The sequence below is a fragment of the Liolophura sinensis genome, chromosome 12 (genome assembly GCF_032854445.1).
Source record: "Liolophura sinensis isolate JHLJ2023 chromosome 12, CUHK_Ljap_v2, whole genome shotgun sequence".
Taxonomy (NCBI): Eukaryota; Metazoa; Mollusca; class Polyplacophora; order Chitonida; family Chitonidae; genus Liolophura; species Liolophura sinensis.
In genome coordinates this window covers 790,572-815,857 of record NC_088306.1, presented here as the reverse complement: position 1 = coordinate 815,857, position 25,286 = coordinate 790,572, and the positions used below count along the sequence as shown (strand labels likewise).

General features: G+C 39.8%; 1 protein-coding gene across 3 annotated transcripts; it reads left to right on the top strand.

Annotated features, from left to right (window-relative positions):
- The first annotated feature begins 6,401 nt into the window (after window positions 1-6,401).
- LOC135478988 (probable E3 ubiquitin-protein ligase MID2) lies at window positions 6,402-24,618 on the top strand. 3 transcript variants are annotated; one of them, XM_064758685.1, is made up of 8 exons: window positions 6,402-6,476; window positions 11,506-11,555; window positions 13,507-14,193; window positions 14,998-15,093; window positions 15,864-16,094; window positions 16,660-16,682; window positions 16,951-17,138; window positions 22,048-24,618. In XM_064758685.1, exons 3-8 carry the CDS (start codon window positions 13,525-13,527, stop codon window positions 22,611-22,613), a joined length of 1,773 nt encoding a protein of 590 aa, XP_064614755.1. In that variant the 5' UTR covers window positions 6,402-6,476; window positions 11,506-11,555; window positions 13,507-13,524; the 3' UTR covers window positions 22,614-24,618. The 3 variants fall into 3 exon arrangements, with proteins under 3 accessions (XP_064614755.1, XP_064614758.1, XP_064614757.1); XM_064758688.1 differs by lacking the exon at window positions 11,506-11,555; XM_064758687.1 differs by lacking the exon at window positions 6,402-6,476 and having other exon boundaries at window positions 10,788-11,555.
- The last annotated feature ends 668 nt before the right edge of the window (window positions 24,619-25,286 follow it).

The following is a 25,286-nucleotide window of genomic DNA, read 5'->3' as shown; positions in this document are numbered from 1 at the left end:
CGTTTCGACTCATTCGTTAAATAAGATCTTATCTTGGAGAGATGGGCCCAGTTGTTCGAAAGTGTATTTGCTAAATCTGATATTAAATCAATTGTATAATTAAGATTTTCAGGCAAGTTCAGCAACCAATCGAGCTGACCAAAGTCCAAGGTATAACAGCAGCAGGCTTAGCTCATATTTAATGTACTGTTCTGCAATTAATTTTGGGCTAAGTACAGAAATGAAAACTTGGTTTAAAGTTAAATCTGATATTAAATCTTCAAACAGTTTTGAACAACCGGGACGAGACCTTCAAATATTTAATGACAGCGTTGGCGCGAATGCTGTGGGATACAACTGAATATGGAATGGGCTGTGTACAGCCTTTGTCTGATGTGGGCGAAAGGTTGTGGATGAAGCCAAGGCGGAGACTCCGAAAAATACACGACTAGAATCGGCTTTAATGTTAGCTTCCACAATACGATCTCGAATATGAAAACCAAGCAAAGATCTTGATAGAATTTTTATAACATTTAACTCTGTGTGGTGAATTGGAGTCCCACATGTAGGTAGGGTTTGTTGGATGAGCTTTAAGCTTTGTATCACACGTCTGTTATATAACGAAGGCTCGTTAGGATCGACATATAAACTCTCCACGGGTAAGGTTCTAAAGGCACCAAGTCTAAGACTTAAGACCTGGTGATAGACAGGATCAAACATTTTAGATTCTATTTTCTAGCGGAACCATAAATGATTGTCCCCTAGTCCAATATAGACCTCATGATTGTTCCGTATCTATTAGATTTAAGCATCCTACGGCGTAAAACACCAACCAAATAAATAAATTTAGGCATCCTAATGTGGGGCATAAAAGACAATTGCATATCCCAAATATCTCCCCAAAAATATATTTTCTACAAAAATCTTCTGAATAACAATTTCGCCATAAACATTAAGCTCGGGATCTAAGTAAATGTTTCATTTGCAACAAAAAATGCATGCCTAGGAGATTAATTGCAGAAAAATCTACATGTTCATGACTGATAAAATCACTACATATAAAAGTTTTAAATCGACAAAAGTTGATTGAATGAATGAATAATTATGGCATAGCGCAACATCGGCAACATTTTAGCCATAGTGTGACGAGAACAAATTGAAAACACGAGGCGGTTTTCGATATGGTAATTAGAAATATATCATGTTTGAAACGAGATAAGAACCAAAATTAAAACACGAAAACTAGCATGGTTTTAAAACACTTTACCGAGAAAACTGTACATGTATATATCTTACTGTTCAAAACTGGATTGACCTTTCAGGAAAACCACACTGTATGTTAGATAAGTGTTTGAGTCAAGGCACCAAACATGCCTACCATTTATCATCCGCTCCATTGTCTTACAGACACGGTTGGTAAGAGCTATGGGACGGTAATCAAATGGATCAGTGTGTATGAGAGCCGGGATAATACAAATCCACGTGAGGCTTAAGCGGCTTAGATGGTAAATGGTTCAGACATTTATAATAAACATAATGAGGGCCACACGCATTGTCATGTGGATTTGTTAAATGCAGATTTAAGATCTTTGATCGAAATGAGACATTTCCAAGATATTTCGATATTGTTTTCAGCAAGCTTCTTAGGTATACTAAAGTTTTAGAAGAAAACTACAGTTCAGTTTTCTCTTTCTGGTTTTTATATGGTGGGACTCAATAGAACGAGTTAGAATGTGATCGCATCGCCATGTTTTAGGCCATTAAACTGTTGTCCCTTGATAAAATTACTGACATCCCGGATTTCTTTTCACCCCATAACTGTTTTAACACAACAGGATTTTGATTTGGATGACCTCCCTGGAGGACGAAATCTGCTCCGAACTGACAACTCAAAATGTCACAAAGTTCAAACGGTTCAATGCAAGCGGAATGGCAATGTGGTGAAACTCAGTACATATCTGTTCAGTTCCAGTAATATCGGATTCCCACAATGTATACTCATTGACCCTTACAATGTCAAGGTGGATGCACATATCCCAAACCCAACTAGGTGTTTCACCTATCAGAAGTTTGGGCACGGTATTGTCAATTATAAATCCAACACTCGACAAAGCTTTCGCAATCGAAGCCCTCATGACCTTTATGGCACATTGGAAATAAACAAATTCATTGCCGAATCTGTCTCGGTGACACCAAACCAAAGCTATAAATGTTTACTATCTTATACCATGCGTGTTACCCGCCTGATACAGAACCGTGCGATATTTTTCCGAAATAACCCTCCCCTGAACTTCGCACACGCCGAACTACTTTCGCGCTGGGTGACAACTGGCTGCCACAAAAAAGGGAATTTCCATGCAGTGCGATTTACTTTCCTTAAACCATTGGAAAAAATTTAATTTTCTACATTGTCTACATTACCATTATCAAAGGCAAATTGTTTACAATAATCATTAAGTGCTATAGCTATTTTACCTCGGCATGAACTACAGAAGAAAAGCTTCCAGTAGTGTGTGGCACACATGTAAGTGTCAGCCAACGGAAAACATGCTCTGAAATCAATAATGAAGGCTATGGCAATCAACTTACCTGGCTTTTAACGAACCAGAGCGCTAGTAAAACTATGTGTACCCGACTCCTTCATGCAAACATCACCAATTACGCTGTAGTTTCTCATAGTACTACATCATTCCAAATGCACAAGTCGAACAGCGCCCATCTACCTCAAGCCTACATCTAGCCAACCAGGTACATCGCACAAATGAACTCACGTGCCCCATTCAGTATTTTTCCATTGCAGAAGACGCGAATTTTTATCACAGAATTTCACACACAATGTCAACCGTGAAACTTGCAAAAGTACAACTGCAAGGGTTTTGAATTTCTGCCAAAGTTCCGATAGCCATTAATTTTGACGACAAAATTCCCTACGCAGAAACTCCAGAAGTTTTGTAAGTTTGTTTTATTATGTTGAAAACCATTCATTGACTCTTTTCTTAGGAAAAATGCTGAAATATTGTCAGTGTGGTTTAAGCCATACTGATCCATTCATTCATTCATTCATTCATTCATTCACTCTAATGCAATTGGTGATCTATATGTTTGTTGTACATTTAATGCATTTTCCGGTCTATGTGTTTCTTTCTAATCCTAATGTAAATTTATTTAGCGATTTCTGTGTACAGGAGTTTCTTTTGTATCCCGTATATTTTGCGTCCTCTGTGAGTTTATTGTTCATCTGGTGTGTTCTGTAGGTGTTTGTTCTCCATGTAATGCATTTTCCGTTTTTTATGGGATAATTGTACATGTAATGTATTTTGTGTTAGCAGCTGGTTTGTTGTTCCTCTGATGTATTTTGCGTTTGTTTTAGATAACATGAAGAAATTATGTTGAGTTATTCCGTTTACCATGTTAAGTTCGGTTATTGACAGGAAGAATTGCTAAGTTTACTCTAGAGATGATAATGGTCATTCTCAAATAGTATCTAAAGACTCTTCATATCCAGCCGACTATAATCTTTGTGTATCTGTGTTAAGACGATAGTAGATTATGAAACTTACGATCTATTTATATTGATCAAGATTACTAATACATGGTTTATGGCCAGTATCTTTTTATACCATTCAGATCACACTGAATATCAATCGTTCAATGTTTGTTACAGGAATCGATACTTTGTGTCAAAAGCTTGCATGCCAATGAAGCAAGTAGCACCTCTAACAGTATTGTTTACAACGCCTTTGCTTTAGGCGGATTTGATGTCTTAAATGCTGTATCGTTAACGTTGCACGGCAGTCTGAAGATTTAATCATGGAAGCCCAAAACAACACTGCAGTTAGAATTAGCGGTCCCTCAAAAAACCGAATCAACCGATTTGTACCTGATTTCGCCTGCTTACGTAGTTCATATATTATTTAGGTTTTGGAGGAAACTCCGGAAGAGACACAACAGCTATATCCTCTTGTTTGAGGTTAGCTTCCAAACATGCTACTGAACACGAATATCAAATCGTCTTTCTACATATATTTACACATCACAGTCGTTGGCAAGGCTTGTTAGATCTGACTTAAGCTTTGTAGCATATTGACTCTATGCTGTATTCAACATTTTTAGAACCAAGGCCCAATTTTGACCTCACCAAAGATCGATATAAATTTAATAATTGATCGCACATCACCTGAGTCAGTGCTAGACTCTATTATATACGACCTTAATTATATCAAGATCCTTGCTTAAAAGTCCCTTGGGGAACTGGCCTTGCGCTTGTTGACCTCGAACGTGCATCTTTGTTGACGACAGGTACACTAATTTCTTCTTTGAGGAATAGATTTGTACATTTAGCTTTATGCATTTTAATATGGGGAATAGAAGATAATTCAGATATGACCCCTAAAATCTGTTTTTTCCAGCAAGTTCACTGGATCAACATAAAAACTTTGAGTCTAGATGAAGTTTCCGTGTACAACAAAAATGCATATCGACTTTTTTAGATGCAGAAAATCTAAAACCATTTTCAACTTCCCATTTCTTGGCCTCATTGAAACTAAGCTGCAGCTGTCGATGTTATTCATATCCTTTTTAGCGTGGTGGCACATTAAGAAATGATCAAGATATAAAGAACCCTCTGTGCCCGATGTGTATGTTTATGTACGCTTACCATAAACCAATGATGAGATAAAAGTTTTTTGATTCAGGGGAACAGACATTTAAGTCCCATATCTAAGAGGTCTTTTAAAATACCGTTTTTACATGTAGTGTCGAAGGCCTTTTCAAGGCTGACAAATATTGACAGCATAATTTCATTATTTATTATACCATTACGAAAATAAGTTTCAGTTCCTGAAACTTTAGATCGACCTTTTAGGAAAGCTACTTGGAATTATAAACAGTGAATTGTTTGTTTCTAGATAGCAAATATCTTTGGCTCCATAGTCATACGGACGCAGCTGGTAAGAGCTATGGGACAGTAGTAGTTTGGGTCATTACGATCCTTATGAAATGATTCACACATTTATAACAAACATTATTATGACCAAAATTACATGTACTATAAAGTCAATCGTGTCAATTCGTCACTTCTAACACGGCTCTAAGCTGTGGTATTTTTATCAGTAACTTCAGTTAGAGTTCAAGGTAATGAACGTTTGGCTTACCTCAGTATTTAGTGAGATTGCCACAGGCGGTAGCTTTCATCGAACAGCTGGTCTCGATTCACGATGTCTCTAACCACCCTTCAGTATAAGTCAAATATTTTCCATGATATTTATATCAGGGGATTTGCTGGCCATTCAGTTATTTCAGTCTCACGGACCACGCCAGTTCTGTGTACAAGTGCGTTATTATCCATGAAAATGTAATCATTATTAGGAAAATGGCTAGAAGAGGCCATAAATTATTATCTCAGCGTATTTCTGACCATTTATGTTATCATGACCGCCACTAATGTTCCAACACCAGCAGACAAGGCATCGTCATGTTTTCTCAACAAAGAGGCCCAAACGAGATAGTCCGCTCCTGTCTCAACTTGGCTTTCATCAGAAAATATCATATTTTTTCACCCTCGATCATTGGTCCAGTTCCTCCTTTCCTTACAACGTCTTAAACACATTTTCTTGTTCACTTTACGAACCGCCATTTCTCTTTTTCCAACTCGTCTTTCGTATCGCTCTTTTTCTGACAAAATTGACGATTCTTCCCTTCATATAGCTTGTTAGTCAGATCTGTTAAAATTAATCTTTTCTAACATTTCGAAACTTGAAAAACAGATATTTGATGTCTTATTTTAAAATGTCTTGCCTCCTGATTCGGGGCTTGTTTTCAATGTTCCTCTCTACTCAAAATTTATTGACAATGTAGGTGTCATCCTGGGAATCCCAAACATACGTGCCAATTCTGATTTCCATGGCGTATGAAATGATGTTTTTACACTCATTTCTTTCTCCCCCATACTCATCTGTTTGCCTTTCCCGCCCAACTTGTCAAACGCTGTTTACAAATAAAACGTAAGAGCAGTGAAGGAGAAAATTCACCCCGCCTCGAAATGGCTCTGAAAGACCACTAGGTTTACGACTATGTTAATTACATCCTTTTTGTTGCAATTTTATATGTGGGTAATCTCGTGACCATATTGATGAATTAACTTTTCTGGAGAGAGTAAGAGGTTACCGCTTAATGGCTGTCGATATGCTAATGAAAACACCCAAAATGAAACAAAAAAAAAACAAAAAAAATAACATATACATATGATTTGAGCCCGTCTCTTGAGGTAATTTTGTAGGAAACTGGTTGTTTGTTGAAATGAGACATTGGCATATAAAGTTGAAGGCAAGCTGTAGAAAACCAGTGTTGAGATGTCTCAGAGTATAAACGGGTACAAACATCATGAGGGATTTACCTCCCCTGCATAGATCACGTGCCGTTCTCAGAATTAAGTATTTTCTGTTTCAGTCTGCGCAGTTTTATCAAGTTGCGAAGAACAGTGGTATTTGTGTCGACAGGTAAGTATTTTGGATGGAAATGTTTCTGTCCGATTTACTTGATCGTGTTACCGATTGTCAGACACTGCGTAGTCGGTGTGGTTGTCCTGACATCGACACAAGGTGTCCTGACATCGACACAAGGTAGACAGACCTCAGAGGACATGTCTGGCTAGACTCTAACCGCAGGCTATGTGTTAACGTCTGTCTCTAACACCGTCGATCCACAGCCAGAATATTTCCTTCTGACGGAAAACCACGGATTGGGTTCAGGTTTAATTATGTCGATCTTGTCAGAATATATACAGGGCGATGAGACGTCATTAATGTGAGGTTTTGAAGCTTTAACCTTGAAAGGCATTAGGCAGTTATGCTGAAGGTCGATTACTGGCGATGACGTGCCGCCAGTAGTGCACAAGCCTGAACATCTCGCCTGTGTGGATTGCTGTGTGTTTACCTATAGTGTTTACCTACAACGCCTTCCTGGTCCAAATATTTTTTTTAAAAAATGTGATAATCAAAAATCCCTGTTAAGGATATAAGCGTTCTCATACTCCCTGTACGCCAGCCCGTCTGTTCTATGATAGACTATATGCTCATACGTTAAAGCTAAGGATTGTCTGTATACATAGATGGTGCTAAAAGTAAATGGAATCCTAAAATTATGTATGGATTTGCACACATTATCTTCAGCCTTACTATACGATATATAGTTTAAGTCCCCGTAATGCTGTCTATTTTACAATTTTAAGACCCAGATGTAGGTGTATCCATGAACTGAAAGACTATTTGTACTTTGATCTCCACACTCTTCACACTGACAGCTCTACTTAATCTGAAAGGCCTACATGTATGTATACTGCCGTCCTGAATGACCAACCTCTTATGCCCTCCATTATCCGTGATCACTGGGCGAGGTTGTAATGTCTGCTGATATAACTGACGCTGACCTACATCTACAGTCTACCTATCGTTACATATCGCCTATCCAGGCTTTTGAGGTGTATTTAAATCGCTCCTGTTACAACAGTGTATCTGACCAGTGCGTTGGTCAGAGTGTATTCCAGACGTTTGACCCCATTATCATAACGATCCAGTTCCAACATTGCTGTTGAAGGTGTTTTCTTATTAGCTGGATATCAATCTACTTTTATATCACGAGAGTCTCATTCACACACACACATCTGCTATTTACGGATGGGGGCTATATAGGGAAACCTCAGGGGTTTAATCGCTGTACATATATCCCTGCCATCACTTTCAAACACTTCTGGCCAAATTACCCAAAGTGATTCCCTCAGGGAAGCGAGGCCCACGTACAGCCCTGATACAGGTATTACAACGCTCTTTGAATGAGAATTGAGCAATAGCGACAAAAAGTAATATATGTTACACATTATATGGTTGGAATGATGGAGCAGATACTGAATTATATGTGGAGACTATGTGGAAGGTTTGTTGTTTGACAATCTTCATTCTACAGAGTCCGCTTCGGGACCGGTAGATCCAGGATCAATCCTTGATCGAGTCACACCTAAGACTTTAAAAAGAGGAAGTTGTAACTTCCTCGCTTGGCGTTCCGCATGAAGGGAATAGTACAACGACTGGTTGACCCGTATCAGTATAATGTCTCGGGCGGGGCAGCTTACTTGCCTTCGGTAAGTCGTCTCAGTGAAGCAGCACTAAATAAAAGAGTGGTGGGAATCCGTCCTGCAACAAGGAGGCACTTTACACGTACATGCACCCTAAAGATTCCTTCGTCGTCATATGACTGAAAAATTGTTGAGTACGATGTTAAACCCCAAGCACTCACTCACTCACTCATTCTACAGAGAGTCAACGTGAAACATGTCCCTACTAACATAGTCAGTACAACGGCTGGAGTTCAGTATGAAGGCAAGACGCAATTCACATGCGGTAACACACGTCCATTTAATTCAAGGCTTTCCAGTGTATGATAACTGATGCGATTATGCTATGATACAACGATGCACTGATGTGCTGATATGCTGATGAGCTGATGTTATTGACGTCTATAGGTCTCATATCGGATCCCACTTCAAACACACTTGGAGTAGGGCGTCGTCATGTTTGCCAGCGAATTTACCGCCATAGGGAGGGCAAATAAACAAGTGACGGTATCAGGGTTTATGCCCCCCTTACACCGCTAATGAGACAACGAACAGCAGCGACATAAGCGTTATAATGCGTGTACACCCACACAAAAATAACTAAATATGTTCTGGCCATTACAGTTAGTATCAAGGAGACGAGGCAGAAAGGTGAAAAGCTGGTCTGACAGCCCTTTAATGTTCACATGCTGTTTTCCCTCAGGCTAGTCATATTTTCTTGAGATGTTATAATATGGCGCAGAACAATCCCTTCTATGTTTCCAAATTAGAAAACTGTCATCATTTTAGCGCGAAAACGTATAGCAGTGTGAATTAGAAAAATTACGGTAATGTCTAAACTCTTGATCATCAACAACAAGATGATCGCCGTGAAAAACAGCTTAGAACTGAGACTGAGAGGTTTTCAGCTAATCAACCTAGAAGTTGTTATCCATGCATTTGTAGTATGATTTACTGCCTTATAGCTACCAGCTTCCAAATGTCATTTAAATATGTTAATGATTAGGTAAATGCTAGTGTGACTGAGACTTACTTGGTGGCAGAAATCAGACAGACAATCACTGTGGGCCAATATGTCCCATGGGTCATACAGAAGCAATCATAAATCTCATCAACTATCAGAATCGTTCAATAACACGCAATGTTCAGACACATATCAAATATTTGTAGAATGTACAGGTTAGCGATTTGAACTATAAACGCGATGCCAAGTTTTGGGAGATTACTCACTCTCAAAAGCTGGCACTACCTTTAATGGATTGCTCAAGATTGTGTGTCGTTTATTGAAGATATTTAAGTTGGAAAATGTTACAAAGTAACTGAAAATGAATGATTTAATATTTAGACCCCTCGGGCTACAAACTTACATAACCTGAAACAACTTTTTCTTGAAGAAAAGCACACTGTAATACAGCATTACTTTATCATCATTTGAAAGGTGGTTTTGTGACAGAAGTTTAAAAAACAAAAACAATTATATTGGTGAACAGAAACAAATTAATCTAAGCCTAAGAATAAACTTAAATATTAATAAGGTTTGAAAAGGAATATATCTTTTCTGGTTTGTCAGTAATTGATACATGCACTTCGTGAAGACATTTTGTGATTAGCTCATAACACTGAGTACAAAATTATACTGACTGGCGGAAGCCTGGAAAGTCTTAGGCTGTTACATATACTACATGATCATTTCAAAAACAAATGACTATGGGACTTTTTGTTTGTTACAATATTAATGAGCAGTAAAAAAGATAAACAACAGTATTCATCTTTTGTACATGTACGTCGGATGTGTTTTGTGTTCACTATGGGTTTGTTGTACATAGGCCTACATCTTATGTATTTTGAGTCCTCTATGTATACAACTTTCTTTTAAATCTGAAGTATTTTGCATCCTTTATCAGTTTGTTGCACGTCTAATGTGTTCTGTATGATGTTGTTGTTCATGTGATGTTTTCTGTGTGGGTTGCTAGACATTTAATGCATAATTGTGCGTGTAATAAAGGGTTTGGTGTTCCTCTGATGCATTTTGTGTTAGCAGCAGTTTTTTTTCCTCTGACGTTTTATGTGTTAGCAGCGGGTCTTTTGTTCCTCTGATGTATTTTGTGTTAGCAGCGGGTTTGTTGTTCCTCTGATGTATTTTGTGTTAGCAGCGGGTTTGTTGTGCCTCTGATGTATTTTGTGTTAGCGGCGGGTTTGTTGTTCCTTTGACATATTTTGCGTTACCGTGTTTGTTGTTTCTCTTGTGTATTTTGTGTTAACAGCGGGTTTATTGTTAATCTGATATATTTTTTGTTAGCAGTGGGTTTGTTGTTTCTTTGAGGGTATTTTGTGTTATCGCATTTGTTTGCTCCTGTGATGAACTTTATGTTAGCAGCAGGTTTGTTGTTCCTCTGATGTATTTTGTGTTAGCAGCGGGTTTGTTGTTACTCTGATATATTTTTTGTTAGCAGTGGGTTTGTTGTTCCTTTGAGGGTATTTTGTGTTAGCGCATTTGTTTGCTCCTGTGATGAACTTTATGTTAGCAGCAGGTTTGTTGTTCCTCTGATGTAGTTTGTGTTAGCAGCGGGTTTATTGTTACTCTGATATAGTTTGTGTTAGCAGCAATTTGTTCTACTTCTGACGCATTTTGTCTTCTTTGTGAGTTTGTTCCGTTAACATGTGATGGCGTTAGTGTTCCATATTCTTTACCCATCTTATGTACTATTTTTCTGTATCAGTTTGCTGTACATTGCATGCCGTTTGAAGTCTGTGTACAACTGTTGTAGCTATAGCCTACCGGCATTATACTAGTGTCAGAAAATCCATCTTACGTTCCCACCAAATAATATAAGGTGTATTTTGAAAGTGTTCTGTTTGAAAGCAAATGTGATAACAAATATAAATGGTTCCATCGCTTGCCACTCAGCGCTGGAAGGAGAGAGCAGGGAAACAGGAGTGGCCCGCCCGGTGTCAGTATAATGTGACTGGGTGGGGCGTCATGTCTGGGGTCTTCGGCCTGATAGTTCAGTGGCGGCGGCCCTTTGGTGGCATGAACACGCCCTGCGACAAGAAAACGCGGTATATGTACACACACTTAATTACTCTTCGTCCTGATATGGCTGAAACATTGTTCAGTTCGACGTACAACCCGAAGCATACATTGTACATACATACAAAATAATATAAATAATTTGAACCCAACTGCTGAAGTAATTTAAGGAAGATGGTATATTTCTTAAAACACATGGTCGTGCTTTTCCACCAGGCTCTGTCCGATTTCCACCTTCGTAGTGGGCGTTGTTGTAAATAAACGAATCAGTAAAACACAACATTAGCACATAAAGTTAGAGGTGGACTGTGCCATCAGTTGTATGGAGGATTTACCTCCCTTCCTCAGATCACGTGCACTTCTCAGAACTAACTATTTTCTATTTCAGTCAGCGCATTTTTGTGAAGTTGTGAAGCACGAGGGGATTTGTGTCGACAGGTAAGTCCTGTAAGATGGAGTTAGTCTATTTTTATGTCGTGATGCTTCCATGAGGCGAGCTAGTTGTCTCTACTTGATGATGTGACCGACTATCAGACAGTATTTAATTCGTCTGGTCGTTCTCAAATGGACACAAAGTAGACATATGACTGGGGTGTGTGTCTTTATATAGACTCAACTCTCAGCCTGTGGGTAAACGTCTAACACGGTCGATACACACTGGGGTTCACATTGTTAATTGTCTCAGTCTTGTCACTATGTATACAGGGCGGTGGTACGTTATTAATATGAGTTTCTGAAGCTTGACTTTGAGAGGCATTATGCAGAGCACTGCTGAAGGTCGATTACTGGTGTAACGTGTCGCCTGTGGTACACAAGGCGGGGACGACCCAACCAGGGATCGGTGTTTGTTTACTTCCTTACTCGTTTACTTTGTTTACGACAGTTGCGTGCCTAACACAAATATAAACACTTGTATATAAGGGACCTTTGCGTAATCATGTCTATTTTACAAAGTCCCAGGTGTATATGTAAGCCTAAAGTGACTACATGTAGTATTAACGCCACACACGGCAGACGTTGCATCCTCGCCTACTTTTCACGGATAATGGAGGGCGTAACCTGACACAGCTCAGCCCGTCAGGACGGTCGCATACCCACATGCGCCTGTTATAGATTAGCTAGGGTTGTCTGTGTGAAGTTTTAACAGAGACTAACCTACATCTACAGCCTACAGCTTACACATGGCCTGTTCAGGCTGATAGGTTGTTTTGTTTTTGTCCGGTTACCATGGCAACAGCGCTGTATCTAGCTAGTTATGTATGTCACACTTCTGCGGTGTAGGGAAGTGAACACTAAACCATTTTAAATATGGCGTGTTTAATCAGACTTGATCACAGGGTCTAACAGCTCTTTTGTAGTCTGTACTTCTGTGGTTCCTCACCATAACAAAATAAAACGTGTCAAGCTGGAAGAGTTTGACCTGTCACAATTTTTTTGCATATCTATTTTAATACATGTATGTAAGAAATATAAAATGCCAAGCTGTAGTCTAGACGCTTGCCGATTTTGTTACACAGTGCAAGTGTCCATCACTATCCCTGTAGCCCAGCCGCTTGACGTCATTGTCATATCGGGTCAAGTCAACTTGACTACCAATGTAGTCTAGACGCTTGCCACCATTGGCATGTACGGCTATGTCAACTTCACTGCCACTGTAACCCAGCCGCTTGCCGCCAATTTTATTACGGGCCAAGTCACTGTGGCCCAGACGCTCGCCCACATTGTCATATAAGGCGAAGTCTCCATCACTACCACAGTAGCCAAGACCCTTGGCGCCATTGTTATATTGGGCCAGTCACCTTCACTACCTCTGTACTCTAGACGCTTGGCACCATTGTCATATAAGGTCAAGTCTCCTTCAATACCACTGTGAGCCCCCCCCCCCCCGATGTTTGCCGCCAATGTCATATATGGCTGATTATCTTATATCTGAAGTCCCAACATTTCGGTTTTCTAAGTGGCTGATCTTACCTTTCTCACCAGACTCTCGTTTTCACACACCAATCTGCTATTCATGGATGGGGCTATATAATGGTGTCATCACTGTCAAACACGACGTTAAATCCCAAGCACTCACTGTCAATCACATCTATCCAAATGGGTTGACCAGATCTTTGTCAAAAGAGTGTCTTGTGCATGATAAAAGCAAGACTCGCCAAATTTCTAACTATGAAGAAGGTATTCACGGGAAAAGTAGGCACACATGCTCTTGTAAGATAGGTATTGTAACGCTCTTGAGTAATAGCGACAAAAATACCGTACCCCATATGTTGTTGGACGAGAGAAATAGGCACTGAACTGGAGACTGTGTTGAACTTCTCTATTTTAATAAATGGCACGACCTGTATTGGTGCCAGTCTAAATAATTAGCGGTGTCTTTCTATTGCAGTGAAAAACCGAGCGCATAATGGCTGAGAGCAAGGAAAATCGTGAAGAGGTCCTGACATGCCCGATATGTGTGGAAATATTTCGGAAACCAGTAATATTACCTTGTCAGCACAGTTTTTGCAAGGAGTGTATTAGTTTGTTTGCTGACAAGTCTAAACATGGACAGACAAAAGAGGCCTCCGGTAGCATGTGGAGTGAGGGCGTTCACCAGCTGATCTCATGCCCTGTATGCCGGACACCGGCCAGTCTGGGGAGAGAAGGTGTGGCTGGTCTGCCTTCCAACTTTCATTTAGCAGAAATAGTGGAGAGGTTCTCTTCTGCTGTGAAGATTGAGGATGACATCCCATATTGTTCTCTGTGTGCGGATGATAATCAGGCTAAAGCTGTCAAGTTTTGTACTAAATGTTGTTTACTGTATTGTAAAGACTGTCTGACTTCTTTTCATCCCATGAGGGGTGCTATTAAGCGTCACCGGCTGATTTCGTCTCTGGAGTACCTCGCTCAGGAAACCACACAGCGACAAGTCAGCAAGGATGAACAACCAACTCAGCAGCCATCATGCGCCAGGCACGGTCAGTCATTCGACTTGTACTGTGAACCGTGCCGAATGGTGATTTGTATGGGGTGTGTGGTTGACCATGCGGGACACGCTATGCGAGATGTACCATCTGCAGCTGAGAAGGACAAGGTAAGATCCTAATGTATAAGAATGGCGTGCAGGTTATTGTGAATCTGTAAATCCCAGTAAGGTATCTTAGTCTAAGGCTGAGAAAACATACGTGTATGTTACATCATGTATGCCTTCTTACCTTTCCCACATCGTCGACAAGCCGTTATTTAAGGCCAGTGGTTGTCTCCTGGCTGTGCCTTGTGGCCTTCCCCATATCGCTGACAGGCCGTCAAGGAAAGCCAGTTGTTTTCGCATGGCTATGCCTTGTTTACTCCCCCCTCCCCCCACATCCCTGACAGGTCATCATGTAAGGCCATTGGTTTTCTCCTGGCTATGCGTTGTTTCCTCCACCCCCCACATCACTGACATGTGGTTCTGTAAGGCCAGTGGTTTTCTCATGGCTATACCTTGTTTTCTCCTCTACATCACTGACAGGCCGTCATGTAAGGCCAGTGGTTTTCTCCTGGCTATGCTTTGTTTCTTCCCCCCACACCAATGACAGACCGTTCTGTAAAACCGACTGTAGTTTTCTCTCGGCAATGTCTTGATTTCTCCCTCACATCACTGACAGGTCGTCATGAAAGATCCCCACCCCCCCAAAAAAAAAACTGACAGGTGTTAGGCTAGTGTTTTTTTTTTTTTTTTTTTATCTGGTAACGTCTTTCTCTCCCCTTCCCCCCTCCTCCATTTAACTGACAATGCGCCATGTAAAGAAAGTAGTCTTGACTTCAGCATGAAACCGATGCTAGACAAGTCAGTCATGAAATACACTTCAACAAATGTCTCTCCTGTATGATAAGTAACTTTTTTTTTTCATTACAGCCAGCCGTGTTGAGCAGGACTAGTGAACTGGAGAAAGCCTTACAAGAAACTAAACACTCACTGTCAGGAGTTATGAGGCTGTACAATAAGATACAGGTTGGTATTTTCCATGACACCTGCTCAGCTGCTGTTTCACTTCATACCCTGGCGACTCATTTTGACTATGTAGAAGATTGCTATCATACACAAATCCGGGAAATAGACAGCTGTCAATAACTAGTTTTGATAAAGCTCTATTCTGTCACACATTATATATGTACATTTCAATTAAAGAGATAAACCGAAGAGAGGTGACGTTTTACAAGAACTTAAACAGGATAATGCACGAACTGAGGCGGGAATTAATTTGTGGTAAGGACGAGCCTGTTTTACCTGTTTTTTATTTATCTAACCAGACTATTGTATCATCAACATGACTCTCTTCTCAGTGACACACATACGATATGCCCACCTCAGACAACTCCATCTGATATATCATCGCCGATCATACGCTGTCATAATAATATCTGTAGCGTATATCTGTACACCATTTGATCTGATGGGGCGACAGCTTTCGGGTTTGAACCAGCACCAGGTATCTGACGTACTCTCCAAATCATCTAAGGCTTCACCATCTCGGTCTGCTGGGAGGATCAGTTGTGATGGCACGACCCATTTGGGAATTGAACCATGTACCTTTGGGTTTTGAGTCCACACTTACATGTACATCACTGCACAGTAGGGAAATCCCCTCCATCCCTGAGATACACTCTAGCCACAGTGGTGTGGCGCTGATATTTCACCCTGTTACACATACATGTAAAACTTCTTGAATACACCGTTCTAAAGGTCTGGATGAGGTAATAAACGATTTTTCTGTTTGGCAGAAAAACCTGGAACTTCACATTCAGGAGGTAGAAAAGGCTTATTGTGCAGCCTTTGAAGCCTTACAAGCCTGGAGACAACAGTCTTTAGATGGCATAAAAACCCGTTATTCACAGTGGAGTGCGGACTGTAGCGCCATACTCAAACATTTCCAAATACAGTCTCAGGAATTGGAGAGAATGGTACAGGCTTCCAAAGATTTGTTAGCCTCAGTGGACGTCGAGTTTTTACAGGTAAGTCAAATGTGCACATTCTCAAACTTTGGTTCAGCTGCCTCAACTTTAGATGTTACCCATCACCCAACCACCCTTGGGAACTGTTATCAGGTGTTCAAATCCATTTCATGCTGCCTGGTCTACTAAAGTTTTAGATCCTGAGTTCAACAGCTTTATTTTGCTCGGTGGTACCCTCCGGTCGCTGTCCACTTTTTTACCCATATCTGAACCACTGTCCGATTTAAGCAATAAAGTATCAACATTTAATGTCAAAAAGATCATAGTGTATGCTGTTTTTCAAAAACAAGCTTTGTATGTAAACAGATCTTTGTGGGAAAATTACATTGTATAAAGCACCATGCAATTTATTAACCTGAATTGAGAGGTGATGTGGACTATGTAAAGAGATCAGGGGATGGTCTATACGTTTGAGGTAAAAGCCTGTATATTTGGAGAGGTAAGACATTTCAATTATAACTGTGTTCTTGTTACATGTCGAGGTGAAAGTATAGCTACAGGATCTCAATTTCGGTTATCATCTTTACATGATTTTATATGTGTTTTCAATTCTGTTTGTTGACAGGGTTCCAAGCACTTCACCAAAACGTATGTATAAATGTGTTCTACCTCTCTAGGTTTGTTATACATTTGCACGTGACTATTGTCAGCTGGTGTGTTTCTGTAACACTGAGTACCAGCAGTGTAGTTGTCCAAAACATGACTCAAGAATAAAACATATCTAGTGTTCAAACGTACGTTTGTCCAGACAAAGCAGATCTAACTAGGAATAGTACATCATGGCATTCTCTTAACTGCGTGGTACACAAGATCACTACACGACTGTGTCTCTTTGTTTTCTCTCCTCTTCTCACAGAATTGAGGACCAGCTGAATGAGATAAGAGCAAATCTGGAGAAACATGAGGTCAGCAAACAGAAGCTTCAAGATTCTGTACAACAAGACTATGTTGTCCCTAGACAGTTGACTGTAAAAGAGACAGTGCAAGAACGTCAAGACTTCGAAGCAGCAGTCGGTGCACGAATGTCACCCCTACGTGTTACAAGTAGGTTCTTATATGTTTAAAAGGTATACTGTGGGGAAATAAACAGCTGTGTATGTGGAAAACACACGGTAGACTGTGTAAAGGAAACAAGCCTATATGAGCTGTAATACAGCAGTGTGCTCCAAGAAAATGAACAGTATTCCAAGAGAAACGAACGTGAAAAGAGGGTAGACACAGTACAAATAGTATGTGGTGTACGCTAGGGTGTGAACGTAACACAGACTGATGTCAGGTTTACAGTAGCGTGTGTGCAAAAGACACACAGTAATGCATGGTATACAGTAGGGTGTACACAGAAGACACAAACTAGAGGCATTCATTAGGGTGTACACAGAAGACACAAACTAAGCTGAAGTATACAGTAGGATGTACACAGAAGACACAAACTAAGCCGAGGCATGCATTACGGTGTGCACAAGCATAAACGTATCTCAGGCATCCACTGAGATCTCCACAGCATATAGAGACTAAGGTGAGACATGCACTAGGGTGGGCAAAAATATGCAAACTAATGAGAGGCATGCAGTAGAGTGGGCAAAAAAGATAAAAAACTAATGTGAGGCATACAACAGTGTGAGCAAAACAGATACAAACTGATGTAAGGCATGCAATAGAGTGGTTAAAAAAGATACAAACTAATGTTAGGCAAGCAATAAGGCGGGAGAAAAAAGATACAAGCTAATGTGAGGCATGCAATAGGGTGGGCACAAAAGATACAAACTAAACAAAAGCATGCAATAGGGTGTGCACAGAAGACACAAACTAAAGTGAGGCATTCATTAGGGTGTACACAGAAGACACAAACTAAAGTGAGGCATTCATTAGGGTGTACACAGAAGACACAAACTAAAGTGAGGCATTCATTAGGGTGTACACAAAAGACACAAACTAAAGAGAGGCATGCATTAGGGTGTGCACAGAAGACACAAACTAAGGTGAGGTATACAGTAGGGCGTACACAGAAGACACAAACTAAGCTGAGGCATGCATTACGGTGTGCACAAGCATAAACGTATCTCAGGCATCCATTGAGGTCTCCACAACAGATACAAACTTAGGTGACACATGCACTACGATGGGCAAAAATATGCAGACTAATGAGGCCAAGTAGAGTGGGCAAAAAAGATACAAACTAATATGAGGTATGCAATAGCGTGGGCAACATGATACAAACTAATGTGAGGCATGCAATAGGATGGGCAAAACAGATACAAACTAATGTGTGGCAAGCAAAAGGGTGAGCAAAACAGATACAAACTAATGTGAGGCATACAGTAAGGTGGGCAAAACAGATACAAACTAATGTGAGGCATGCAAAAGGGTGGGGGGAAAAAGATACAAACTAATGTGAGGCATGCAAAAGGGTGGGCAAAATAGATACAAGCTAATGTGAGTTATGCAATAGGGTGGGCAAAACAGATACAAACTAATGTGAGGCATGCAAAAGGGTGGGCAAAAAAGATACAAACTAATGTGAGGCATGCAAAAGGGTGGGCAAAAAAGATACTGACTCATGTGAGGCATGCAGTAGGGTAGGCAAAAAAGATACTAATGTGAGGCATGCAGTAGGGTGGGCAAAACAGATACAAACTAATGTGAGTTATGCAAAAGAGTGGGCAAAACAGATACAAACTAATGTGAGGCAAGCTATAGGGTTGGCAAAAAAGACACAAACTAATGTGAGGCATACAATAGGGTGGGCAAAACAGATACAAACTAATGTGAGGCATGCAAAAGGGTGGGCAAAAAGACACAAACTAATGTGAGGCAAGCAATAGGGTGGGCAAAAAAGATTCAAACTGATAACAGGTATAAGGTAGGATGTGCACAGAAAACACAAACTAATGTGAGGTGTACACTCGGATAGGCACAGTAGACACAAACTAATGTGAGGTAAGCAGTAGAGCGTGCCCAGAAGACACAAACCAATGCTAGATACAAACTAATGTAAGGTGCACAGTCGGATAGGCACAGAAGACACACAACTAATGTGAGGTGTAAAGTAGGGTGTGCACAGAAGAGACACACTAAAGTGAGGTATTCAGTAGGGTATACATAGAAGACACAAACTTATGTGAGGTGTACAGTAGGGAATGCCCAGAAGATACAAACTAATGTGAGGTGTACAGTAGGGTATGCACAGAAGACAAAAATAGCATTAGGTATACAGTAGGCTGTGCCCAGAAGACACATACTAATGTGAGGTATACAATTGGGTGTGCCCAGAAGACACAAACTAATGTGAGGTATACCGTAAGGTGTGCCCAGAAGACACAAACTAATGTGAGGTATACAATAGGGTGTGTGCAGAGGACAAACTAATATGAAACATGAAATAGTATGTGGTACTTGTAAAGTGTAGAGTGGTCTCAGACGTCGGAAGGCATTCAGAAGGCCATTCTAAGAAATTTAAAGCCAATGCAAGCTATATACACTACGGTTTGCTAAAAAAAAAAAAGTAGTGTAAACAACAGTGTGTTTTTTTTTTTTTCAAAAGAAAAAAAAAACAAACAAACAAAAGAAAGTACATTGCAGATTTATATATCAGCAGCTGTACAGTTAGAACAGGACAGATAGTAGTGTACCCCTGGGTGTCTACCTGCTATTTACTCTGTGTACAAATCAGCAGATGTAACGTTAGATCAGGACTGGTGTGTGTTTATTCTTTAGTTTCTGGGTGATATTTACCCCATGTATACAAATCAGCAGGAGTACTGTTAGAACAGGACAGATAATAGTGTACCCTTCAGTGTCCCTCGATGCTTATTGTATGTGTACACATCAGCAGGTATAGTGTTAGATCAGGACTGGTGTGCGTGTATTTCTTCTTTAGTTTCTGGGTGATATTTACCCCATGTATACAAATCAGCAGGAGTACTGTTAGAACAGGACAGATAATAGTGTACCCTTCAGTGTCCCTCGATGCTTATTGTATGTGTACACATCAGCAGGTATAGTGTTAGATCAGGACTGGTGTGCGTGTATTTCTTCTTTAGTTTCTGGGTGATATTTACCCCATGTATACAAATCAGCAGGAGTACTGTTAGAACAGGACAGATAATAGTGTACCCTTCAGTGTCCCTCGATGCTTATTGTATGTGTACACATCAGCAGGTATAGTGTTAGATCAGGACTGGTGTGCGTGTATTTCTTCTTTAGTTTCTGGGTGATATTTACCCCATGTATACAAATCAGCAGGAGTACTGTTAGAACAGGGCACATAGTAGTGTACCCATCGATGTCTGCGTGATATTTACCTCATGTTTACAAATCAGCACTTGTATGCTGTTAGAGCAGGACAGATAAAAGTGTACCCTTCAGTGTCTGCGTGATATTTACCTCATGTTTACAAATCAGCACTTGTATGCTGTTAGAGCAGGACAGATAAAAGTGTACCCTTCAGTGTCTGCGTGATATTTACCTCATGTTTACAAATCAGCACTTGTATGCTGTTAGAGCAGGACAGATAAAAGTGTACCCTTCAGTCTCTGGGTGATATTTACCTCATGTGTACAAATCAGCAAATTCGCTATTAGAACAAGACACATGGTACGGTACCTCTCGGTGTGAGTGATATTTACCTCTTTTATACAAATCAGTAGGTGGACTGTTAACACAGAACAGGTAACATATTGTACCCCTGAGTGTCTGGGTGATATTTACCCCATGTGCACAAATCAGCAGGTATACTGTTACGACAGAACAGATAACATATTGTACCCCTGAGTGATGAGAGATATTTACCCCATGTGTACAAATCATCAGCTGTACTGTTAGGATGGAACAGGTAACATATTGTACCCCTGAGTGTCTGAGATATTTACCCCACGTGTACAAATCAGCAGGTGTACTGTTAACACAGAACAGATAACATAGGCCCCTATTGTGCCCCCTGAGTGTCTGAGATATTTACCCCGCGGGTACAAATCAGCAGGTGTACTGTTAACACAGAACAGATAACATATTGTACCCTGAGTATCTGAGTGATATTTACCTCATGGGTACAAATCAGCAGGTGGACTGTTAACACAGAACAGATAACATATTGTACCCCTGAGTGTCTGAGTGATATTTACCTCATGGGTACAAATCAGCAGGTGTACAGAACAGATAACATATTGTAGCCTATCCCTCATTGCCTAGACTTGTGATATTTAACACATAACTTATAACAAAATATATGTCAACTCTCTTAATTATTAATGAAACAAATATCTAAGTAAAAACACGTCATTATTTGCTGGTTTCAAATGTAGTCAAACACTTATTGCAAAGGAGGAAAAAAAACTCTCATATCTGTTTTATTATAAATATTAAAGGGTGGAGATTTGATGTATGAGAGTATGAATTTACATGTATTTCCTCACTTGATATAAGTTTGTTTTTAATATTTTTTGATGTATTGTATAAAAGAAAATCACTTGGTTGGTTATGTGTGGTGAGTTACCTCCCTTACTAGACAGCCGACTTCGGCAGCTTGGTACTCCACAAACGACAACAGGCCTGCTACAGCTTTATAGTGAATTGTGTGCTCAAATGTGCCATAACTGACAACTAAAGCCGTGTGTCGGATAGAGGAAGGTATTGTTCTTGTTGTAGGTGATAAGTTTCAAACAAATTACAGTGCTAAAAGTCTGTATTTTATCCCAGTACTTGGTGTATTTCGTACTGTACCCGCCATTTAGTGATGGATCCAGTTCTTGTGGAAGCTCAACTCTTTTAAACTGGCTGAAAGTGACGGAGATCTGTGTATAAATTACATTCGTGTCAGAAATATGTGTCATTTTATTCCAAGAGATTGTGTGGAGAAAGTAAAACCACTGTATGTGTACAGGTATTTACACCTCAGTCTTACAGCGTGTGTTTATGGTTTGCTGTTGTTTATGCTGCTTCTGTTGTGGTTTTGTAGAGCCGACGCTGAGATTCACAGAGACAGACGACAGGAAGCTGAGAATCACTGACAGCGGCTGTGTGGTAAAGGGTGAGGGCTTGTACGGGTGGAGGAGAGCTGTGACAGACGGGCGTTATCAGACGGGCAGGTACTACTGGGAGATACACATCACCTGTTCACATGACTGTTACTGTTATGTAGGAGTGACACAGGAGAGCTGTGGCGTGAGTGAGGAGACAGACGTTGGCCGTAACTCCTGGTACATTGGGATGGAGTACTGTGGTGATGAGGTCGAGTGTTATAGTCCCTGTGGAGGTGATATCAAACCTGACTATCTACAGGACAGACCTTACACACGACCTCATCACCTGGGTGTGTACCTGGACTGTGATGACCAAACACTGACAGTCCTGGACTGTGACAACAACCAGGTAATGTACACTGACAGTGGTGTTGTCGTCACAGAGCCTCTTGTGCCATGGGTTAGGTTTTGTGTTGGGCCTGGATCTGTGTCTGCCCGTCTGGTAACGGGTGGCTCTGCAACTCTGCCTCAAGTTCTCCGTGATATGATAAGCACTTCCTGACCATCGGGTAATTATTCATTACATCTTTTCCATCATATTATAATTTGTTGAAATAGACTGTTTAGTAGGGTGTTTTTAAAACAAACTGCCCATTTTGTGTATAGATGTTTTAGTTAATGTCAGCAGTGTGGCTAATTCAGTATGTATAGCTTCTTTTGCAAAGTGGTCAGTGATCTGTCACAAGCTTACAACTTGGTGTAGTTATACACAGTCTGTTTCACTTGTCCTGAACATCAATGTCAGTTTTCTCCCAGACAAAATACATGTAGATAATGACTGGGTAGTTTTATTTTTAGTAATGGAGGCTTGTAAATCAACATAATCAGGGGTGTCACTGAGCAAAACAGGTAACAGTTTATAGATGAGGCCTCAGGGTAGATCAACCCAGTGTTGACTGAGCATACACATTGCATTTTTCTCTCTTCAAATAAAGCCATTATTATTATTAACAATAATTGTACCTGTAGAAATGAATTTAAAAACTGAACATTTTATTATTACTGTTGCACAGACAGCACATTTTATCAAATTTCATCAAAGATAAAAAGCAGATCGACTTTCAGACCTATTTTGAAACACAGCATTAGCATATTTAATGTTGTAAAGTCACTTTACATATAACAAAATTGTAACACATAATTGTGCATTGCTATACTAAGTGTCATACATGTATGTAGGTGTTTTTAGAATATGTGATGAAAATAACTTGCTACGTCTATATACATACATCCTGAAACAGTTCTGGTCAAATAAATGCAGTCTTACACTCACCTGTGTAAATGTTATTTGGAAATACAAGCCTTATAAGTGTGAGAGGGTAATTTTGCATAAATAGCAGGAGGAGGTGGGGGGGGGGGGGGGTGTAGTAGATAAGTTTGGGGTTGTAATGGTTGGGGATAGCCCACGATAAATACCCCAAAAGTTGTCCACTTAAGACACTCACAATTTGACCTTATCGCAATAAAGGTGATCAGGCAAAATTGCTTTTTTTTTTTTCATTTCTTTTCTATGATTTTCCTTTACTATTTATGTAGTAAATTTGTCAAAAATATATATATCCCCTACTAAACATTCATGTGGTACCATGTCATACCTGTACATGCAGTTTCCACTTTTCTCTAAAATGTGTCAAAAATCAACCAAGCATTACCACCATTTGTTTGGAAGTGAAGTCATAACATCTTCTCGCCTTGGTAACCTTCATGGGGTGGGCAATAATACTGGGCACAAGGTTTTTAGTTCTATCCAAAACAAATAAAACTCTGATATAATTTAACTAGATGCAAAATAGAATTGCAGAAATTTATAATGTATTTTTGTGGCAGTTTTCATCCTGTATTTGGAGTGCTCTTTCACACTTCAGTTCAGAAAAAAATCTTGGACCTAGTTGCCTGAATTACGCATGTGTGTAACCTAGGTGTGCTGGAGGTATACTTGAGGTACATCTGAGGTGAACCGTTGAGGTGTAGCATATCTGATGGTCTGTCTGAGGTATACATGTACATGGTGGTGTAGGCCTACATGTATGTGGGGTATATTGAAGGTGTATCTGAGGTACTGTGGTTGGTAAAAAGATGATGCCTGTGGATTTATAGCTCATGTGCTATTGTAAAGGTGGATGTACCAGGGTGTAACATTTAGCACACTGTTTTCACTTTTATTTTGGCAGAAAACAATCTAAAAACAATAAGCTAATGGCTGTAAAAATTATAGATAAATTTAAGTTGTAAGTTTATAAGTGCACGCAGTTCTTTGTTTACAGTATCTGTAATTTGCTGCTGATGTACAACAACAGTGATTTACATTTACATGAGGCTTTCCAGGTGCTTGAACAGAATTTAGTGCTACTCTAGTTCTATTCACTTTAAATGTTTGTATGTGCTCACCCTTTACAAATTCAGCCCCAGGAAGTATCAGTCAGTGCATATTTGGGTTCTTTCCCACAGCCTGAAACATGCACATTCTTAAGGGCAGTAATTTTTGAATAATCAGGGACATATGTACTGTACATATCTGTGGTTGGTCAGTATTTGCATATTATTTTGTAGACATTTTTTTTGGACAAAAAAAAAAACAAAAACATTTGTTATTTTGTAGTGATCATTTTGTTTGAAGTAAAATACCTGAATCTGATCTCTTATTTTAAAACTTTAAAAAGGTTTCTGAGGTGAACGTTAGGTACATCGTCTAACATTTCTAAGTGGTGATTTTTTTCAAAGTTGCTAAGGTGTATTTGAGGTATATTATCTCATAATCATATACTGTTCTATGTTCTTATGGTAGATCTTATTTATTTATTTATTTGATTGGTGTTTACACCGTACTCAGGAATATTTCACTTATACGAAGACGGCCAGCATTATGGTGGGAGGAAACCGGGCAGAACCCGAGGGACACCCACGACCATCTGCAGGTTGTTTCCAGACCTTCCCATGTACAGCAGGAGATGCTTAAAACACCAATCAAATAACTGAAATGTTGATATCATTGTTTCCTGTATATTTGGCTATTTTTTTTTTTACTTTGTTTATTGAAACTTTGCCTTTACTAACACATTGTCACTACATGTGCCTGGCCATAGTATGTGTAAATATATGAATAGTGTTATGCAATAGAGTGTAAACATGTCACATGTTTACAGTATTAATCATTGTGAGATGTTAATCAACTGTT